Raw genomic sequence first — 22,578 nt, forward strand, 5'->3', positions numbered from 1 at the left:
AGAGCTGTTTTTCTTGACTGCTGTTCTACAACTTAAAAATCTAATGCTGTATTTATATTCTTGTATTATCACAAATAATACTTAGTGCCTCAGTATTAATGGTAGTTGTAACAAAAACTTTCGTCCTCTTATTTCGCTGAAAACTGACATGTTTGAGACGGTGGCTCTACACAAAATGCAAGCTGATTCTATCAAAGAACAAGACAGCAACAAGCCACGGTTGATAATGCCAGTTATTTATACAATTAGCCCCGCTATCGGTTTCGAATCGACAGGTTTATCTTCAGACGGCTATTTGCAATTGAAAAAAAAAAAAAAAGGGTGAACAACGAATTTAAACAGCAACAAGTGTAATAAAAAGGGGAACATCCGTTTGAAGATAATCCTGTTGGTTCGAAGGAGAAAAGGCGCTATTTGTGTAAATAAACAGCATTATCCACAGTGGGTGGTTGCTGTTTTCTTCTCTCTCAAAAAAATGCTTCAAATGGCTGTGAGTACTATGCGACGTAACTTCTGAGGTCATCAGTCGCCTAAAACTTAGAACTAATTAAACCTAACTAACCTAAGGACAGCACACACATCCACGCCCGAGGCAGGATTCAAACCTGCGACCGGAGCGGGCGCTCGGTTCCAGACTGTAGCGCGTAGAACCGCACGGCCACCCCGGCCGGCCCTTCTCTCTCAGAAACAACTTTTGAACACTCTGTTGTTGTCGCCATCAACCAGTCAGTTTCCTTCTACAGCAGTTAGAACGTTCGTAATGAAGTATTTACTTTCTAACAGATAACCTTCTCAAGATTATAAAGAGGGTACACATAATTTTCGTTCCCCTGATAAATGTCTGGTTTAGCACTTAGAATTTTTTTCCATTTCCATTCTTGACACGTTTTTGTGACTCACTCTGGCAAGAGTCAGTTACTGACACTCTTCTTCTAAAATATGATTTGTAGAGATCTGATGAGTGTAGAGAAACAAGTGCTGAGATTGTTGTGGAACTTTTCGCTGAGTATGTTGACACTGATAAATTATTTTTGAGTCTAACTGCTAGTCTGTGTCCTGTGTACCCTTTACAAAGTGTATAGGACAAGGTGATCATCATAATGTGTGTTGGGAATAATGGACGTATAAAGATTCCAAGTTTATCCTAACCGTGTTGTACATATTATTTGACAGTAAGGTTACAAAACTAGCAAATGTCAGGGAGCGGGGGTCTCCAAGATCAGAGCGCTTCTGAGTAATTTAAGCAGAATATGTACAACACACGGTTGCCGGTGTGCAGTGACCAGTTTTGTTTTTTTTTTTATTTTTTTTTTGCAAGGGGAAGCCGACATTGTTTATCCGCTAATGGCGTGTTGGCGACGCACTACGACGACAGAATTGGGGAGCACGCCATGCAGACTATCTGGAATGCTTTGACACAAATTATTCGGTAAAAAATTTCATTTTTGCGAAACTGTTAGCTTAATATGTTGGTTTCATGATGACATGCCCATAATTTTCCTAATGATCATAGTCATCGTGATATTTTAATTTAATTCAGACACTGCACGAAATTTGAAAAAGTTTGCGATGAAACATAGGGGTCGCTATGATTTTATGTTTAGTGCGTATTACATAGTATGAAATTTAATTAACATATTGTATTTTTGTTTTGACTTGGGTGTAGGTCTCTACCTGTCATCAATCTCGATAAAAACTGATCATATGTACTGCACTCATTTGCTATCCTCACACCAACCATAAAGCCTGAATTAAACATTCATAACATTTCTCATATCTCTTAAGTGGTTTTAGATATCGAAACGAAATTTTGGTAAATGACAGCACGCAAAGAGAAGAGTATTTTGCCTTATGGTTACTTTTCGAAACTTCATTATCTACCGTGTCATTCCACTAATACAGACGTTTCGACGAAAGAATGTAATTTGTTAAGGGCCATCGATATCTGTTGAAATGAGAACTGCTGTGACATTAAGAACAACGTAATTGAAGACATTACATGTTTATTTTTGTATTGAAGATGTGTTTTTCATTATCTCCCCAGTTCCTGAAGTAAATGCGTCTGCATTACACGTTAGTGAGGTGACATTGTGCAAGCTCCGCTGTGTTACCGCAAAAGAAGCAAATTTTAACATGTCAACAAGAAAAATATAGGCCTGACTCAAAATTAGCCTTTCATGACACTTCTCTGGAAGTTTAAGTAAACAAGTCATGCAAAAATAAATCCCTGCATTTGTTGCATTTTCAACAGAATTCTTTCTAAATACTAACCAAAACAGAGGTGAGAGTATATATTTTTGGATGGTCACCGTGCAGATCTGTGCATGGAGAGGTTCCAGTTAATTTCCGTTTCTGTCTTCTGACTGATTTGAGCGACCAGCCACAGTTGGTTGGTTGATATGGGGCAGGGGACCAAACAGCGACGTCAATGGTCCCTTCGGATTAGGTAATGATTAGGAAGGGAGTGGGTCACGCTCTTTCAAAGAAAGCATCCCCGTATTTGTCTGAAGTGATTTAAGGAAATCAAGCGCAACCCACCACGAATTCCTCTTCTGGGCCCATCTTTTCTTATCAGGATAGCACTAGCAACCTACGTCATTTGATTGCCGTATTTCAGTCTCTCTCCTCCTATACAGTTTTTATCCTCTACAGCTCTCTCTAGGACCACGGAAATTATTTTCCTGATGTCTTACGACATATTCTATCATCCTGTCCCTTCGTCTTGTCAATGTGTTCCATATTTCCATTCATCGTTGATTCAGCAGAGAATTTTCTCGTTCCTCAACCTACTAGTCTACTTAATTTTCAACATTCTTCTGTAGCACCATATCACAAATGCTTCAGTTCTCTTCCATTCTGATTTTCCCACAGTCCATGTATCACTGCCATACAATGCTTTGCCCCAAACGTACATTCTCAGAAATTTCTTCCCCTAATTAAGGCCCGTTTTTGATACTAGAGGGCTTTTCTTGGCCAGTGATGCAGTTTTTGCCTGTGCTCGTCTGTTTTTTATATCGCCCTGGCCCCGTCAATGCGCATTATATCGCTTCCTAGGCAGCAGAGTTCTTTAACTTCATCTAATTCGTGATAAGCAATCCTGATGTTAAGTTTCTTGCTGTTCTCGTTGCTGCTACTTCTTAATGCTTTCGTATTTCTTCAATTTACTCCCAAACCATGTTTTGTATTCATACACTACTGGCCATTAAAAATTGCTACACCTAGAAGAAATGCAGATGATAAACGGTATTCATTGGACAAATGTATTATACTAGAATGACATGTGATTATATTTTCACGCAATTTGGGTCCATAGACCCTGAGAAATCAGTACCTAGAACAACCACCTATGACCGTAATAACGGCCTTGATACGCCTGGGCAATGAGTCAAACAGAGCTTGGATGGCGTGTACAGGTATAGCTGCCCATGCAGCTTCAACACGATACCACAGTTCATCAAGAGTAGTGACTGGTGTATTGTGACGAGCCAGTTGCTTGGCCACCATTGACCAGACGTTTTCAATTGGTGAGAGATCTGGAGAACGTGCTGGCCAGGGCAGCAGTCGAACATTTTCTGTATCCAGAAAGGCCCGTACAGGACCTGCAACACGCGGTCGTGCAATATCCTGTGAAATGTAGGGTTTCGCAGGGATCGAATGAAGGGTAGAACTACGCGTCGTAACACATCTGAAATACAACGTCCACTGTTCAAAGTGCCGTCAATTCGAACAAGAGGTGACCAAGACATGTACCCAATGGCACCCCATACCATCACGCCGGGTGATACGCCAGTGTGGCGATAACGAATACACGCTTCCAATGTGCGTTCACCTCCATGTCACCAAACACGCATGCGACCATCATGATGCTGTAAACAGAACCTGGATTCATCTGAATAATTGACGTTTTGCCATTCGTGCACCCAGTTTCGTCGTTGAGTACGCGATCGCAGGCGCTCCTGTCTGTGAAGCAGCGTCAAGGGTAACCGCAGCCATGGTCTCCGAGGTGATAGTCAACGCTGCTGAAAACGTCGTCAAACTGTTAGTGCAGATGGTTGTTGTCTTGCAGATGTCCCGATCTGTTGACTCAGGGATCGAGACGTTGCAGCACGATCCGTTACAGCCATGCGGATAAGATGCCTGTCACCTCGACTGCTAGTGATACGAGGCCGTTGGGATCCAGCACGGCGTTCCGTCTTACCCTCCTGAACCCACCGATTCCATATTCTGCTAGCAGTCATTGGATCTTGAACAACGCGAGCAGCAATGTCGCGATACGATAAACCGCAATCGCGATAGGCTGCAATCCGACCTTTATCAAAGTCGGAAACTTGATGGTACGCATTTCTCCTCCTTACACGAGGCATCACAACAACGTTTCACCAGGCAACGCCGGTCAACTGCTGTTTGTGTATGAGAAATAGACTGGAAACTTTCCACATGCCAGCACGTTGTAGGTGTCGCCACCGGCGCCAAACATGTGTGAGTGCTCTGAATAGCTTATCATTTGCATATCACAGCATCTTCTTCCTGTCGCTTCAATTTCCCGTCTGTAGCACGTTATCTTCGTGGTGTAGCAATTTCAATGGCCACTAGTGTATTACTGTTCATCCCAATCAACGCATGCTGTAATTCTTCTTCAGTTTCGATGATGCTTGCCATGTTATCAGCAAATCTTATCACTGATCTCCTCCAACTTGGGTTTTAATTTATTGAAACTCTCTTTTATTTCGTCATAGCTTGCATGATGTGTAGATTGAATGCAATTTTCAATCTGAGGACTTCGTTCTTGGTCTTCCTTATTAATTTTAATAGTTGCCAAAAATGTGTACACAGGATTCAGAGTAATACTGCACTTCGGCGCTCGGCCTTTCCCCTACAGCAACGGAGCGAGGTGGCGCAGCGGTTAGCTCACTGGACTCGCATACTTGAGGACGACGATTCAATCCAGCGTCTGGCCATCTTGATTTAGGTTTCCCTTAATCGCTTCAGGCAAATGCCGGGATGGTTCTTTTGAAAGGGCACTGCCGACTTCCTTCCCCATCTTTCCCTAATCCGATGAGACCGATGACCTCGCAGTTTCCCCCGAATCAACCCAACCCAACCCACTACAGCACGCTGACTGGCCACGTACAACCCCCATCACTACCGCTCTCCCACGCTTGCACTGCCGGCTGAGCATCTACCTGCCACATTATTCTGTGCGCAGTCTAACACTACGACAAGTCCACGTCAGTTGTGGGAACCACGTAGAGTTATGGGGTGTTGGAGAGTTGCTCGGATGGCTGTTGCCCCCGGTGTGCTTTTTTCCGACTTTTCGTCGCACTTCGCGCTGCCCAGACACATATGAGGTGTGTGCCTGGTGTGTGTGTACGTGTACGTGTGTGCAGGAGGGAGAACCGCAGCGCGGAGGCGGTGCGCGTGCTGGAGCGCTGCGCGCGACTCGACCCCGGCTACCTGCCGGCGCAGCGGCTGCTGGCGCGCCTCTACACCGAGGCCGGCGACCGCGGCAGCGCGGGCAGCCTGCTCGCCAGGCTGGCGCTGTCTCCGCCCACCACCGCCGACCGACTCGCGCTCTACGCCGCCTGGCTGCACGAACAGGGTGCGTACAGCTCGCCCGAAACCACAGGCCTTAGCGAATCGAGCACTCCGCTCTCGAGAACCGAAGAGGACAGCTTACACAATCTGAAACACAGTATAGCATCCCAGCTTTTCTCTTCCTGTTTACCTAACTACATGCGTACTTCTGTCCCTTGATAGAGGATGTGTACCTCCTGGATGCTAACCAGTCACAGTAATTCTAAAACTGGACAAGTGTTAGTGGAGTCCCGCTCTGAGGGTTCCATACAAACTTAATTATGCATGTAGTTAGTTCATCCCAGGAACTGGGAACTCGACTATGTATCCTTCTTATCGTCATCGATACTCGCAATGTAACAGTCCCAGGAATTCCAGAAGTTCGAGAATGTTTTAGGATTTAAGACTACATTTTAGTGCACCTCGAAAGTGAACCGTGGATTTACTTTCAAAATCTTTTCTTAAAGAATTTACTTTATTTACCAGCGATTCATCAAGAACATTAACACATTTAACCCCACTATGTGAGCGTGTAAGTAGTTGCCAGTGGGTAACTGATGAAAACAAATTTATTTCTACAAACGGAAATTTTATTCCTAAAAACCCTTTCCTTTTTTTTAAAATGTAAACATTGTAATCAGGAAGCACACTTTAAATATCAAGTTAAAATTTATTCAGAGGCAAAAATAACAATTTTTTTTGAGAGTATGAGCTCTTGAGCTGAGAACTTTGCCGCTCCCTTTTAACACAACCGTAGTCACGACCGCTCACAACATCCTCTGAAAGACTACACTGGTGCAAATCTGCAACACAACAGATTACTTCAAACTAAATTTTTTAACAACTCACACAAACACATAAACTATGGACCCCATAGGAGGGATGTAAATGGTACAAAACACTCACATTAAAAAAAAATTACTTGCCACGGGAAACGCAACTCGTTTTCTTTTTTTAAAAAAACCTCTTACGGTGGAAGGGTCATAATTTTAATGCTAAAATGACCATTTAAATAAAAACCCGTTAAATGCAGTCTTACATAAATAGTACAAACATGCTCTACATTACACATATACCGCCTCTCAAGATGATAAACATAATAAAAACATATATCAGGAATTCGGCCTCTACACCTTAAACAATAAATTTGTTAGCACCGAATCCGACAAACATGACAGAGGCAGCTAGTAACGTATGGCAGATTGACAGGGGGATTACTGGACAACCCGAACCGCAGATTGCTCTAACCCGCTCCTACTCCACAAGGGTAAAACGAAGCTCTCAATTCATAAATAACCACCTTCCCGCGGGTGGGCAAACAGAGAATAATGGTGGGACGACCCCAAAACAAAACGGCTGGTGACCTCACCAAGAAAACAAGTAGAATTTAACAAGTAAATGAAACAACATATCACTTAACTTCTACTAAACTGCAATTTGTAGCGAAGACCTAGCGCAGCACCCCAAAATCGCTCTCCCGCACCGTCCGCTGCCAGCCGCTTCAACGGACGCAGGAAGGCGCGCCGATCTCCCGTCTCACGGCGTCGCAGCTCGCACCGGCCAGCCCGATGTCGTCGTTTGACTCCTGTTGCTCTCATGTTGACCGCGGAGCCACCACCCCTTCTATACGGCGCGGCCCACTGGACTCACGTGGGGACCTCACATCCGTCGACGCTCAAGGCGGACAAGTCGTCTCGTGTCTCAGTGCGCGACCGACCAACCGATCCATCCAACCGCCAATGACCGTTGCCCGAGCAACTCGAGCAGACTGGCGGCCTAAAGCGCAGACTCAGATGCAGGAACTCAGCCCCGACCGGGTGACCACTAGCTGAGTTCTGTTACTGGCGCAGTGGCAAGACTCTCATTTTCTGGCTTCAAAGTTTGATCCAAGCGACAGACATACAAGCACTCCGACGACAGACAGACACTAACTGCCGCACAAACGCGAACGAGAGACAGACCAGCAACTGGTGACGCGAGACTGACCCGGCCTCACTCCTGCTGACCAACTGCCGAGCTCATAGCGCCCCTTAAATGCACGTGAACAGGCAGCCTTTCCACTTTCCCACCAGAGGGAGACACCAAAGCTGCGATTGCCACAGCAGCGCCACCGCCAGAAACGAAGGCGACTGCCTCACACAACGCGCTGCGGCGCGCTCTTTAAAACAGCAGTTTTTTCCACGGCTCAGAAAGATGTGCCGTCAGCATGGCGGATTCTTAAGTGAAAGCCCCTTAGTTCGATTCCCGGTGGGCTCGAAGACTTTTACGCTCGTGAACTTCATGATGATTTGTCCTTACATTCGCATCGTAATAACAGACATTCCACTGTTCAACTGGCAGAAAGACCACCTCCCGGAAGCAAATAAATTGAAAAATAAAAGTTTCTAAATTTGTTACGTAATTTCCGTTCGGTATTGTAATTTTCATTCATTTAATTAATTTTGGAGTTATATTAGCATATTATGCTAACTGGTAATAGCAGATGGATTGACTTGGTCTGCTCTAATCCCTGTTGCGATTAATTGTAAGATTTGATAGAAATCTCTGGAGAAGCAAACGGTACAGCTGGCCATGGTGCTATTCTTGTTACGCAAATGTCGAATTGTTCCGTGGAAGGTTTGAACAGATATTTTACGTGATATCAGAAGTTCATCCAAAACAAAGGTAGTTCAATATTGTATTATTTAACACAATTACTCTGCCTTGGAATATTGTAGATGCTGTACGTGCCGTAGTCATAGACTGTAAAGGAATCTTCCTATGTATTGGGTGGGTGCATACGATCGTAGCGTTTTACCATATGTTTAATAAACGCTACAGATACACATAACAGAGTCTTTAGTTATCAGTAATACATTCTCTTTCGCTATTTACAACAGTCTGCCAACGCTGGAGAAACTTTTCGATTAAACAACTGTAGGAGTCTCGTGATTTACAGGCCAAGATCTCGTTGGGCCATGTTCAAAGCTCATTTTCGTCCACAGAGGAAGTTGCTTGAAGGTTGCTCGATAACGAACGGAAAAGGTGAAAATGTGCGGGCGCAAGAATAACTTGGATGTGGAGTGACTTCTCATCCCAACTCCTGTGTAGTGTTTTTTGTCAGTCTGTCAGAATGTGGATAGGTACTATCGTGGAGTAACATTACTTCTCGCTGACTTCCAGATCGGTGTTCTCAAATTAAGGCTGCAAGACCTCTCAGTTACTGACAAAGAATTTTCTCAGTGATGGTTATACTTCGCGGAAGTAATTCACAGTACATCACACCGTCGGTGTTCCACAAGATGCATAACATCTTTTGTGGATCCGCGCAGGTCTTTCTTGTGGGGAGTTGCTGCTTTTCATTATACACTATTGGCCATAAATATTGCTACACCAAGAAGAAATGCAGATGATAAACGGGTATTCATTGGACAAATATATTATGCTAGAACTGACATGTAATTACATTTGCACGCAATTTGGGTGCATAGGTCCTGAGAAATCAGTACCCAGAACAATCACCCCCGGCCGTCATAACGGCCCTCATACGCCTGGGCATTGAGTCAAACAGAGCTTGGATGGCGTTTACAGGTCCAGTTGCCCATGCAGCTTCAACACGATACAACAGTTCATCAACAGTAGTGACTGGCGTATTGTGACGAGCCAATTGCTCCTCTCCCATTGACCAGACGTTTAAAATTGGTGAGAGATCTGGAGAATGCGCTAGCCAGAGCAGCATTCGAATATTCTGTATGTACAGGACCTGCAACATGCGGTCGTGCATTATCCTGCTGAAATGTAGGGTTTCGCAGGGATCGAATGAAGGGTAGAGCCACGGGTAGTAACACATCTGAAATGTAACGTCCACTGTTCAAAGTGCCGTCAATGCGAACAAGAGGTGACCAAGACGTGTATCCAATGGCACCCCATACCGTCACGCTAGGTGATACGCCAGTATGGCGATGACGAATACACGCATCCAATGTGAGTTCACCGCGATGTCGCCAAACACGGTTGCGACCATCATGATGCCGTAAACAGAACCTGGATTCATCCGAAAAAATGACGGCTTCCCATTCTTGCAACCATGTTCGTCGTTGAGTACACCATCGCAGGCGCTGCTGTCTGTGATGTAGCGTCAAGGGTAACCGCAGCCATGGTCTCCGGGCTGGTAGTCCATGCTGCTGCAAACGTCGTCGAACTGTTCGTGCAGATTTTGTCTTGCAAACGTCCCCATCTGTTGACTCAGGGATCGAGACGTGGCTACACGATCCGTTACAGCCATGTGGATAAGATTCCTGTCATCTCGACTGCTAGTGTTACGAAGCCGTTGGGATCCAGCACGGCGTTCCGTATTACCCTCCTGAACCCCCCGATTCAATATTCTGCTAACAGTCATTGGATCTTGACCAACGCGAGCAGCAATGTCGCGATACGATAAACCGCAATCGCGATAGGCTACAATCCGACTTTTATCAAAGTCGGAAACTTGATGGTACCCATTTCTCCTCCTTACACGAGGCATCACAACAACGTTTCACCAGGCAACGCCGGTCAACGGTTGTTTGTGTATGAGAAATCGGTTGGAAACATTCCTCATGTCAACACGTTGTAGGTGTCGCCACCGGCGCAAACCTTGTGCGAATGCTCTGAAAAGCTAATCATTTGCATATCACAGCATCCTCTTCCTGTCGGTTAAATTTCGCGTCGGTTGCACGTCATCTTCGTGGTGTAGCAATTTTAATGGCCAGTAGTGTATTAGCATAAAGACAAAAGGCGTCACCAGTAACGACTCAGGATAGGAATGGTCGGTATTTTTCACGAGCAAGCAGAGATGTTCTATGGCCACCCGCTATTGCATGTGATATTGGGCGTCGAGCGTGTGGTACGCACACACCCGACTTTCGAACAGTCCCATTGCATGAAAATGTCGTACGGTGGTGGAACGATCACAGTTCATCACATCTGCCAGTTCTCGAGTACACTGACGTGGATAATTTTGAATTAATGTAGTTGAACGATCTTCATTAAACCCCAAGGATCTTCCAGAACGTAGAGAGCCACTAATGCAAAAACGATCCTCCTCAAAACGAGAAAACCATTTTCTTTTCGTGCTGTGTCCTGTGGCATTGTCCCCACACATGGCGCAAATGTTACTGGCTGCCTCAGCTGCTGTAACCCCTCTACTGAACTCCAACAGAAGAATGTGTCGGAAATGTTGCGAAGTCTCCACTTGGTACTCCATTTTCTGATGTCGACAGTCCACTCACTATCTCCAAATGACAAAATGAGAACGTGTAAGCTCAAATTGCAACAGTAAACTACAAATAAAAATGGCAATTAAATAAACCCATAGTAACTGGGATACCAAAATTCAGAATAAACACGCTAGAAACTCAGCCACCAATTTAATAGTAATAAGTTTCGTATGCTAAACGTACATTGCTTCAAGGTAGATTCCTCTCACTGATAATAACAAAATTTAAAACGTTTTAACACGGGAAAATTTGAAAATTTGTGGTGGTATGTGGATCGTAAATAGGACTATGTGGTTCACTGTAAACTGTCATAGAGTTCTACACAATACGGAAGACTGTCCTTTTTAACTGTTCCAGTGTTGTTGCATGCATTTCCCGTAGCGGAATTGCTTACAACCAGCAGCTCCCACACAAATTTCGTGAAAACACTCCTTGTTCTTATCACTCCTAAACCATTCCTTTTTCTTCGTAGATCTAGGGTCATAATATTTGATATGTCAGAAACTATGAGGTACGTTTTCTTATTCTGAACCAGCTTCAGGTGATGATGAATGCTCTTCTGACTTCGAAGGCTTCGCTTCAACATCCAGCGCATTTCTGCAACCTTTGACCTCCTTTCTTTGAGAGTTTTGAAAACGCAATTTCCTCTTCCCCTTGCACGAGTGAGATGAACTGGTGAAGTCAGATAGCAAGCTGAATTTTTCTGCTCTCGCACGTGTGGTACCGGTGGTTTTTGTTGGGATTGACAAAACAGAAGACAATGATGAACATGACGTTCCTGAGCTCTGACTTTTGGTATTTCTTGTATGTATAGGAATGCAAGGCGTGGGTTTCTTTTAGATTCTGTTGTAGCATATCACTCAGGGATATGGACGAATGAAGAAATTTGAGTGATAGTATTTGGCTGGGACTGAAGGGGAAAATTCCCATGCTCTCTAAATCACCTCCAGGTCTCAAGGAGATGGCGAAAATTTTAACAAAAAACGAATTTCGAATGGAGGCTGAGGGACCATTGAGCATAAGTATGCTACATGAAAACTTCAGCAAAGAGGATATAATACATATTATGTTCCGTTCAGCTGACCGAAAAATGGTTCCAGTACTCATGGGTGACTGTAATTGTACAGAATTGACTGATTTATTCATTTTTAAATCCTTTATATATACTGAAAACGTAGATGACCTTAGGAATTTCATCATTTCTAAGCAGTTGGCTTTTCCAATCAAGGGAGTCATTTATTCGTGGTCACAAAAACGTAACATCTTTTTCGTTTTGTATATCACTGTTAGAGACGATTGTTTTTTGTTTTTTTTTGTTTATAAAGTTGTGTGAGGTGTGCTGAACTAGTTATGATGAGTCTGGTTAAAATTAAATGACAATTCGCATGTCTTCAACCTTCCGTTGATAATTTCAAATACTTCATTACCTTCCTTTTCAATAAAATGGCTACGACTTTTGTTTATTTCTATACTTGTATCATCTGCAAACATATTCGCCGCCAATCAAAATTTCATCATCGTCTCCCTTGACTGTCTGAATAATTTCTTTTATCTCATACATCTATTCAGTCTCTACATCATTTGTGACAGAGCTTGTCGACACATAAACTCTCACTAGTGTAGTAGGTCTTGCCTTTGCGACTATACTAGGATGGGACAATACATTGTCTATGTTGTTCACAGAAATTTTCCTGCTGCCCTATGTCTCATTAATTATCAGATTTACGAGTAATCCTGCATTACCCATATTCGATTTTGTGTTGGTAAGCTTGTAGCAACCTGAGCAAAATTCAGTCTATCCTGCCATTCACTTTTTTTCACTATACCTAACATCAACCCATCCAACTCTCCTTTAGAATTCTCTAACCTACCTACCCAATTCCACATTCCACGTCCACGTTTTTTTTATGAAAACGTCGTCATGAGTAGTCATCACTCAGAATCCCAATGGGGAATATTTTACCTCCGGATATTTTATCCACAACTTCATGTCTTCTGGAAACGGATTCAGTTTCCTAACCGTTTACATTGCCATTGTATTAAGTCCACGTTGAATAATGTTACAAAGCAACTATTCTCACATTTGCCATGTTATTGGGATATAGCATCAGTGAGCACACTAAATTTGAGTACAGAGATTTTGATTTACTACTTACATGTATTATTTGTTGGCTAAACGGACTGTGACAGTTACGTCAACCCCAATAGCTTATATAACTCCTTAACCGATTACTGTGTCAGTACGTAGGAAGAGAATGACATAGGAGTCGAAACAAATTTAAATAAACAGTATGTATACAAGGCCAGTTTAGCCACTTATTAAACTATTGTCCTTACAATTGGCCTCTCCATCGACAACCATCCGAAATGTTTGTACCTACGGTATGGCTGTCTCTTCCCGTAGAGGCGCTCAAGGCTCCCTGTCCGCCCCCCCCCTTCCCCCTCCCCTTCCCCGCCCCCGACTCCCGCCGCACCATGGCTAGACACATGGTTGATTAGTTGGATTATCCAGTACACGGTATTTCTTATTCTTCTCAGCCTCTATACATCCACAGCTGCATATAGGCCTCTTTCAAATCTTTCTGTACTAGCCTTAGCTGGGCATTGTGTATGCCGCCTCTCCATCTCGCCAGAGATTGTCCGACACTTTTCTTTGACTCCATAGGACGCCACTGCATCAGTGTTTTGGTCGTTTGAAGGTGTTCCAGGCCAAGTGTCCTGTCCTGCTCAGCGCCACTTCAGTCTCACTAAGAGCTCCCCGCTCTTCTCCTTATTAACTCCTTCTTGATCCCGTCTCTCAGACTCACTCCAAGATTTGATCTCTCTCTGCTGCTCTTTGACAGACCCGAAGTTGATTAGCGCTGCTTGTTGCGTCACTGTTCCGAGCCCGCATTTTGTAATTAGCAGGACGCATGTGTCATAAACCTTCCTTTTAAAATTTCTAGGATTTGTCTATTGGCGGAAAATGTAACAAAATTTCTCGAATGCCATTCACATGAGACCAGTTTGCCGGATGATCTGTACTGTCTGGTTATCTTACCTCAGTTGTATTTTACGCCAGAATAAATATATTCGTTTACTACTTCCAGAAAATGGTTTTCAGTGGAGACGCAATATTGACGGGTCTCAGGACTTTGGTCTCTTGAAGGTTAATTTTGAGGCCTACAGAATGGAAAACTTTTTTTCTCAGATAATTTTTGACTGTTTGTTTGTGCCACTCCTCAAAAGGATATCATCTGTGAAATGAAGATGGTTGAGAAGGTTTGTGTCTATGTTACATTTTCTCACGGAAACCTTTCCAGTGTTCCAGTCTTCCTTTATTCTCACTTGTAGAGAAGACATTCTCGTAAATGTGTTGGATTATGTTGGTATAACTTTAGTACTGCCCAGGTGTCGGTGATGCTGAACGTCTTCTGGTAGTATACGAAGGCCATGTGAAGACTGATATTACAACCCTTATACTTCTCTGTCAGTGTGTGTACTGCTGGCTTAAGTAAACGTTCTGACACAGGTCGTTGGTACCGATTTCTGTTAGTAGCTTGTGAAACGTACAGAAAGATTTAAAGGGGTTGTAATTATCGATGTTCTTGTAGTCACCTTTCTCGGAGAGGAAAACGAATTCTCCATTTTTCCATCATTCTGAAATCTTTTCTTCCTCGAGACATTTATTTCATAGTGTAGAAGTGTACCTCCTGCTTTATTAAGCAACTCTTCCGTGATTGGACTTACAATTCTTGAGTTGTTTGAGAGCCACGAGTATTTCCATTGTATTTTTATCGATGGAATCCATTTCTTCCGATGTCACATTCCTAACAGATGTTAGTGATACAACAAACAGCTTTGGTCTGTCACCGACTGCAGAGTTTCCAATGAACGTCTGCGACAGTTATTTTAATTTTGTCTCCTTCAGTTAAAACTTCTCATCGACCATATCCCTTCAGTTATAGCTTCTCGTCGAACTGTCCTAAATATGTGGAATAGCTTGCCTTCTCATTGGCTGCAACGAAGGACAGTTTTATGCACACAGTCTTTGATGGCCTCCTCGATCAGACTTGTGTTAATGGGTAACAGTATCAACGAAACTAATCACAATGTATACAACAAAAGTGAGTGAACACTGTTAGATAATAAACTGAGTTTTGCTGTTGAGATATAATACTACATTCGATGTTCAAATTAAAAAAAAAAAAAAAAAAAGAGTTGCGTTACTAAGCAAAACGATCGGCATTATGCAATGAATCTATTGATCACAGGTCGTTATCTAATGCTACAAGATACATTTTCAAAACAGCGCGTTTATAATAAGCTCAGTTCATACAAATTAAATGAGAAAAATCTAAATACCGGAAAAGAATAAACTTAAATCATTGAAAGCGAATTATTTATATTAGTTACTGGGTGTATAAATAAGGAAGAGAATGAAGTTACATCAGACTGAATACGAAGGAAAGCAGGCAAGAAATGTAAGAAGTGAACAAAGCTTACATAAGGTTATTTCAGTGCATCACTTTTCGATAAAGAGATTCAGAAGAGACTGAATGTTACACGGAAATACAAAATAAGTCGCTCAACACTAGGAGGAGAGGTACGTGCTGCTAATGTTGGTGTGTAACGAATTCATTTCAAATGATTTTTTCCCCAGGGCAATTTGATTTAGTATGAAAAGCCACTTCATTTACTTGCGTGCAGTTTTGCCTTGAAAATTACAGGGTGTGTACCCGTCGAAATATCGGCGATTGTCGACGACGTCACCCGGTTGCATTCCCGTAAGTTATTTGAACATTTGAGATGTTTATACATAAAGAAATGTTCAGCTTGGTTAAAGTTCAAAACCGGTTCGTTCTGCGAGCCTACTACAATAATATTTTCTGTATAGTATGTGTATTTATCCGAATGAGTTTTATGCTTGGTAACTCGCTTGGAGTATTCATAGTAAAAAGCAGAAATGTACGTCAAATGTCTTTGTTGTGTACCTAACAGAAAATCCGCGTGCACAACTGTGCGAGTAGCCACATAGTAGCGGGTGCGTTACAGTGTACGGCGGACTGTTCCCTCAGAGTACGTCGATCGTCATTAAACATTTGCCGTCACTGCTCCGTACGTAACGCGGCTAATTTTGTGTACCTAGTCCAGCAGTTTGCGCAGCGGTATAAACCTGTATCGATTCCCGTTATCTCTCTGGCCCCTATCGCTATAGAGAGATCTGAACTAGAATGTACTCAGTCTCACGGGACCTATTGAGGGGCAGCGACAATAGTGTTCATAATGCATCGCTACAGACAACACACCGCGGCGTTCCAATTGCCGAGATAATGTGGGTCTGCATTCCGAAACGGGGTCAGTCCATGCGACCCTACACAGCTCATGCTTGCACAGGATGGATCTTTCATTTTCTTAAACATCTTTCCACTGTTATTTTGCCGTCTTCCATGTTTTTCTGTCTCGCAGTGTTGTCATCTATACTTGTGAATATCCACTATAATGCGTTTTGTACCTCACAGTCTTTCTGTTTCTCCCGTCTAAGGTTTCTTTACTCACAAAGCTAACTGTTCTTGTTCCGTGCTTCATGTCGACTGACCCTTCTTGTGATTGACTTACTTCGTCGCCTAATCTTTAAAGTATCTCTATATTTTTGTGTTACATCTGTTTCCGTAATCGTCAGTGCCCTCGTCAGTTCTACAATGCAAATTCTTCTACTATCTCCTTCTGCGGGTGCCAAATAACAAACTTTTCACTACCACGTAATACCCTGCTCCAGGTGTACACTTTTTGCGATACGATTATGGGTCTTGGAAAAAATTTATCACCAGCCTAACGGATATACTTCAACGATAGGTCGTACTTCGACTGTCCTATATACACTTCATTTGTGGTAGGGTATTCTCTCATTTATTCTACTACTATGTTTTCTCAGAATTAATGTAGTCACTGATCTCCTGCTAAACCTTCATCTTACGCTTTTTCCTTCTAACTCGCTCTATGTGCAAAATCTTCCATTCAGAAGGAGTTCAATTCTTTCTTGTTTGCAACCAGAGTGGTTACGTTCTATGCTAATCTTATGATTGGTATATTTTCTCCTTTAACTCTTTTTTCTGTTCTCAAATCTCCGCTCACTTCCCTCATTCATTCTTCTCTGTAAAAGTAGAACAACACTGAGTTACACGTTTCTTAATATAGATATTTTTTTTATTAATCTTCGACTTAGCGTTTGTAGGTATCACAAATCTGACCACTAACACCATACATCCTTTCACTGCGAACTTTTCTTTTTTTGAATCGTCAGTCTTCTGATTGGTTTGATGCTGTCTGCCACGAGTTCCTCTCCTATGCAAAATCTCTTCATCTCAGAGCAGAACTGCAACGTATGTAATCAATTATTTGCTTGAGGTATTCCAATTTCTATCTTCCTCTACAGTTTCTGCCCTCTATAGATCCCTCTAGTACAATGGAAGTCATTCCGTAATATTTTAACAGATCTCTACCACCCGTCCCTTCTTCTTGTCTGTGTTTTCCATATATACCTTCCCTCGCCGATTCTACGGATAACCTTCTCATTCCTTACCTTATCAGTCAACCTAATTTTCAACATTCTTCTGTAGCACCACATCTAAAATGCTTCTGTCCACTTCTTTTATGTTCTCATAGTTCATTTTTCACTACTACAGCCGGCCGGAGTGGCCGAGCGGTTCTAGGCGCTACACTCTGGAACCGCGCGAATGCTACGGTCGCAGTTTCGAATCCTGCCTCGGGCATGGATGTGTGTGTTGGCCTTAGGTTGGTTCGGTTTAAGTAGTTCTAAGTTCTTTTTTTTTTGGTCATCAGTCTTCTGACTGGTTTGATGCGGCCCGCCACGAATTCCTCTCCTGTGCTAACCTCTTCATCTCAGAGTAGCACTTGCAACCTACGTCCTCAATTATTTGCTTGACGTATTCCAATCTCTGTCTTCCTCTACAGGTTTTGCCCTCTACAGCTCCCTCTAGTACCATGGAAGTCATTCCCTCATGTCTTAGCAGATGTCCTATCATTCTGTCCCTTCTCCTTATCAGTGTTTTCCACATATTCCTGTCCTCTCCGATTCTGCGTAGAACCTCCTCATTTCTTACCTTATCAGTCCACCTAATTTTCAACATTCGTCTATAGCACCACATCTCAAATGCTTCGATCCTCTTCTGTTCCGGTTTTCCCACAGTCCATGTTTCACTACCATACAATGCTGTACTCCAGACGTACATCCTCAGAAATTTCTTCCTCAAATTAAGGCCGGTATTTGATATTAGTAGACTTCTCTTGGTCACAAATGCCTTTTCCGCCATAGTGAGTCTGCTTTTGATGTCCTCCTTGCTCCGTCCATCATTGGTTATTTTACTGCCTAAGTAGCAGAATTCCTTATCTTCATTGACTTCGTGACCATCAATCCTGATGTTAAGTTTCTCGCTGTTCTCATTTCTACTACTTCTCATTACCTTCGTCTTTCTCCGATTTACTCTCAAACCATACTGTGTACTCATTAGACTGTTCATTCCATTCAGCAGATCATTTAATTCGTCTTCACTTTCACTCAGGATAGCAATGCCATCAGCGAATCGTATCATTGATAGCCTTTCACCTTGTATTTTAATTCCACTCCTGAACCTTTCTTTTATTTCCATCATTGCTTCCTCGATGTACACATTGAAGAGTAGGGGCGAAAGGCTACAGCCTTGTCTTACACCCTTCTTAATACGAGCACTTCGTTCTTGATCATCCACTCTAATTATTCCCTTTTGGTTGTTGTACATGTTGTATATGACCCGTCTCTCTCTATAGCTTACCCCTACTTTTTTCAGAATCTCGAACAGCTTGCACCATTTTATATTGTCGAACGCTTTTTCCAGGTCAACAAATCTTATGAAAGTGTCCCGATTTTTCTTTAGCCTTGCTTCCATTATTAGCCGTAACGTCAGAACTGCCTCTCTCGTCCCTTTACTTTTCCTAAAGCCAAACTGTTCGTCACCTACCGCATTCTCAATTTTCTTTTCCATTCTTCTATATATTATTCTTGTAAGCAGCTTCGATCCATGAGCCGTTAAGCTGATTGTGCGATAATTCTCGCACTTGTCAGCTCTTGCCGTCTTCGGAATTGTGTGGATGATGCTTTTCCGTAAGTCAGATGGTATAACGACAGACTCATATATTCTACACACCCACGTGAATAATCGTTTTGTTGCCACTATCCCCAATGATTTTAGAAATTGTGGTGGAATGTTATCTATCCCTTCTGCCTTATTTGACCGTAAGTCCTCCAAAGCTCTTTTAAATTCCAATTCTAATACTGGATCCCCTATGTCTTCTAAATCGACTCCTGTTTCTTCTTCTATCACATCAGACAAATTGTCACCCTCATAGAGGCTTTCAATGTATTTTTTCCACCTATCTGCTCTCTCCTCTGCATTTAACAGTGGAATTCCCGTTGCACTCTTAATGTTACCACCGTTGCTTTTAATGTCACCAAAGGTTGTTTTGACTTGCCTGTATGCTGAGTCTGTCCTTCCGACAATCATATCTTTTTCGATGTCTTCACATTTTTCCTGCAGCCATTTCGTCTTAGCTTCCCTGCACTTCCCATTTATTTCATTCCTCAGCGACTTGTATATCTGTATTCCTGATTTTCCCGGAACATGTTTGTACTTCCTCCTTTCATCAATCAATTGAAGTATTTCTTCTGTTACCCATGGTTTCTTCGCAGCTACCTTCTTTGTACCTATGTTTTCGTTCCCAACTTCTGTGATGGCCGATTTTAGAGATGTCCATTCCTCTTCAACTGTACTGCCTACTGCGCTATTCCTTATTGCTGTATCTATAGCGTTAGAGAACTTCAAACGTATCTCGTCATTCCTTAGTGTTTCCGTTTCCCACTTCTTTGCGTATTGATTCTTCCTGACTAATCTCTTGAACTTCAGCCTACTCTTCATCACTACTATATTGTGATCAGAGCCTATATCTGCTCCTTGGTACGCCTTTCAGTCCAGTTACTGATTTCGGAATCTCTGTCTCACCATGATGTAATCTAATTGAAATCTTCCCGTATCTCCCGGCCTTTTCCAAGTATACCTCCTTCTCTTGTGATTCTTGAACAGGGTATTCGCTATTACTAGCTGAAACTTGTTACAGAAAATTAGTCTTTCTCCTCTTTCATTCCTTGTCCCAAGCCCATATTCTCCTGTAACCTTTTCTTCTACTCCTTCCCCTACAACTGCATTCCAGTCGCCTATGACTATTAGATTTTCGTCCCCCTTTACATACTGCATTACCCTTTCAATATCCTCATACACTTTCTCTATCTGTTCATCTTTATCTTGCGACGTCGGCATGTATACCTGAACTATCGTTGCCGGTGTTGGTCTGCTGCCGAATCTGATTAGAACAACCCAGTCACTGAAATGTTCACAGTAACACACCCGCTGCCCTACCTGCCTACTCATAACGAATCCTACACCTGTTATACCATTTTCTGCTGCTGTTGATATTACCCGATACTCATCTGACCAGAAATCCTTGTCTTCCTTCCACTTCATTTCACTGACCCCTACTATATCTAGATTGAGCCTTTGCATTTCCCTTTTCAGATTTTCTAGTTTCCCTACCACGTTCAAGCTTCTGACATTCCACGCCCCGACTCGTAGAACGTTATCCTTTCGGTGATTATTCAGTCTTTGTCTCATGGTAACCTTCCCCTTGGCAGTCCCCTCCGGGAGATCCGAATGGAGGACTATTCCGGAATCTTTTGCTAATGGAGAGATCATCATGACACTTCTTGAATTACAGGCCACATGTCCTGTGGATACACGTTACGTGTCTTTAATGCAGTGGTTTCCATTGCCTTCTGCATCCTCATGTCGTTGATCATTGCTGATTCTTCCGCCTTTAGAGGCAATTTCCCACCCCTAGGACAAGTGAGTGCCCTGAACCTCTATCCGCTCCTCCGCTCTCTTTCACAAGGCCGTTGAGAATGAGGCTGACTTCTTATGCCGGAAGTCGTCGGCCGCCAATGCTGATTATTTATCAAAATTTAGGCAGTGGCGGGGATCTAACCCGTAACCGAAGACGTTCTGATTATGAATCAAAGACGCAACCCCCAAACCACAGTTAAGTCCCATAATGCTCAGAGCCATTTTCACTACTATACAGTGCTATGCTCTCAACTTACTTTCTCAAAAATTTCTTCCTCAAATTAAGGCCTGTGTTTGACACCAGTAGACTTCCCTTGGGCAGGAATGCCCTTTTTGCCAGTCGTAGCTTGCTTTCCATGTCTGCGTGCTCTATCCCTCATGCGTTATTTTGCTGCCTAAATTGAATTCCTTATCTTTATCTACTTCGTGATCACAAATTGTGATATTATGTTTCTCGCTGTTCTGATTATTGTTGCTCCTTAATACTTTCGTCGTTCCTAAATTTACTCTCAGTCCATATTTTGTAGTCATTAGAATCTTTATTACGTTCATCACCTCTAGTAACTTCTCTCCACATTTACTGAGAAGAGGAATGTCATCAGCGAACCTTATTATTGATGTCTTTTCACCTTGAATTTCAATCCAAGTCTTGAACCTTTCTTTTATTTCAGTCATTGCTTCTCGATGTACAGACTGAAAAGGGGGGATAAAAGGCTGCGTCTCTGTCTTACACCATTTTTAATCAGAGCATTTTGTTCACGGTCTTCGACAGTTATCGCTACCTCTTGGTCCCAACACATATTTATTATCCGACTTTCTCTACAGCTTACAACTTTTTCTCAGAATGTCATTCTTACACCATTTTACAATGTAGAATGCTTTATCACGGTTGACAGATCCTGTGAACGTCCCTTGATTTTTCTTCTGTCTTGCTTCGATTATCAACCGCATCGTCAGAACTGCCTTTTTGGTGCCCTTACGTTTCCTAACGCCAAAGTGATCGTCATCTAACTGATCGTTAATTTTCTTTTCCGTTCTTCTGTGTATTATTCTTATCAACAGCTTGGATGGATGAGCTGTTAAGCTGATTGTGCGATAATTCTCTCACTTGGGGCTATTGCTATCTGCGAAACTGTTTTGACGATTTGGGCGGCTACCGGAAATTGTACAAAATGTTTCAAATGGCTCTGAGCACCATTGGACTTAACATCTGAGGTCATCAGTCCCCTAGAGAACTACTTAATCCTAACTAACCTAAGAACATCACACACAACCATGCCCAAGGCAGCATTCTAACCTGCGACCGTAGTGGTCGTGTAGTTCCAGACTGTAGCGCCAAGAACCACTCGGCCACCTCGGCTGGCCGAAATTGTACAGACTGCCAGTCTTGCTTACGAGTTTAAGGAGGAGCTCACCATCTACAGCATCGTCGATAGAAGCGGCTGTGGTCCTTTGGTGCAGAGCCGAGTGGAGGCTCTGAATCAGTCTCAGGCAATTCTGTGACGGTGTAGGCTGCAGATTACTTGACTTGAGATGGGTTTCCTGGTTCCGCTTAATACGTCAGGACTCCACTACACAGGAAGCGGCTACACAGGTAGCGCGAGCTGTGTAGAAAAGACTGGGCGGTGTTTTGGGTTAGAGGGTCTCAGGAAACAACAGAAAGGACGTCCGCCTAAAAGGGGGCAGGTAAACCACCGTAAGGTAACAACAATCGGTATTGTAGTAGTAAATTGTCTTCGCTGTGTCGGTTAAGAATCAGAGCTCCAAGCCCTAATAGAAAGCACTGAAGCTCAAATAGTTATAGGTACGGAAAGCTGGCTAAGCCGGGTATAAGTTCA

General features: G+C 42.9%; 1 protein-coding gene across 1 annotated transcript in view; it reads left to right on the forward strand.

Moving 5' to 3' along the window:
* LOC126412885 (protein O-mannosyl-transferase TMTC1-like) overlaps positions 1-5,795 on the forward strand; it is a 216,526-nt gene extending 210,731 nt beyond the window's left edge. Inside the window, exons 7-8 of the mRNA XM_050082776.1 lie at positions 5,388-5,599; positions 5,758-5,795. Of these exons, the coding sequence (XP_049938733.1) occupies positions 5,388-5,599; positions 5,758-5,795 (250 nt within the window). The remainder of the gene's footprint in view (positions 1-5,387; positions 5,600-5,757) is intronic.
* Positions 5,796-22,578: the final 16,783 nt, after the last annotated feature.

Source organism: Schistocerca serialis, chromosome 7 (genome assembly GCF_023864345.2).
Source record: "Schistocerca serialis cubense isolate TAMUIC-IGC-003099 chromosome 7, iqSchSeri2.2, whole genome shotgun sequence".
Taxonomy (NCBI): Eukaryota; Metazoa; Arthropoda; class Insecta; order Orthoptera; family Acrididae; genus Schistocerca; species Schistocerca serialis.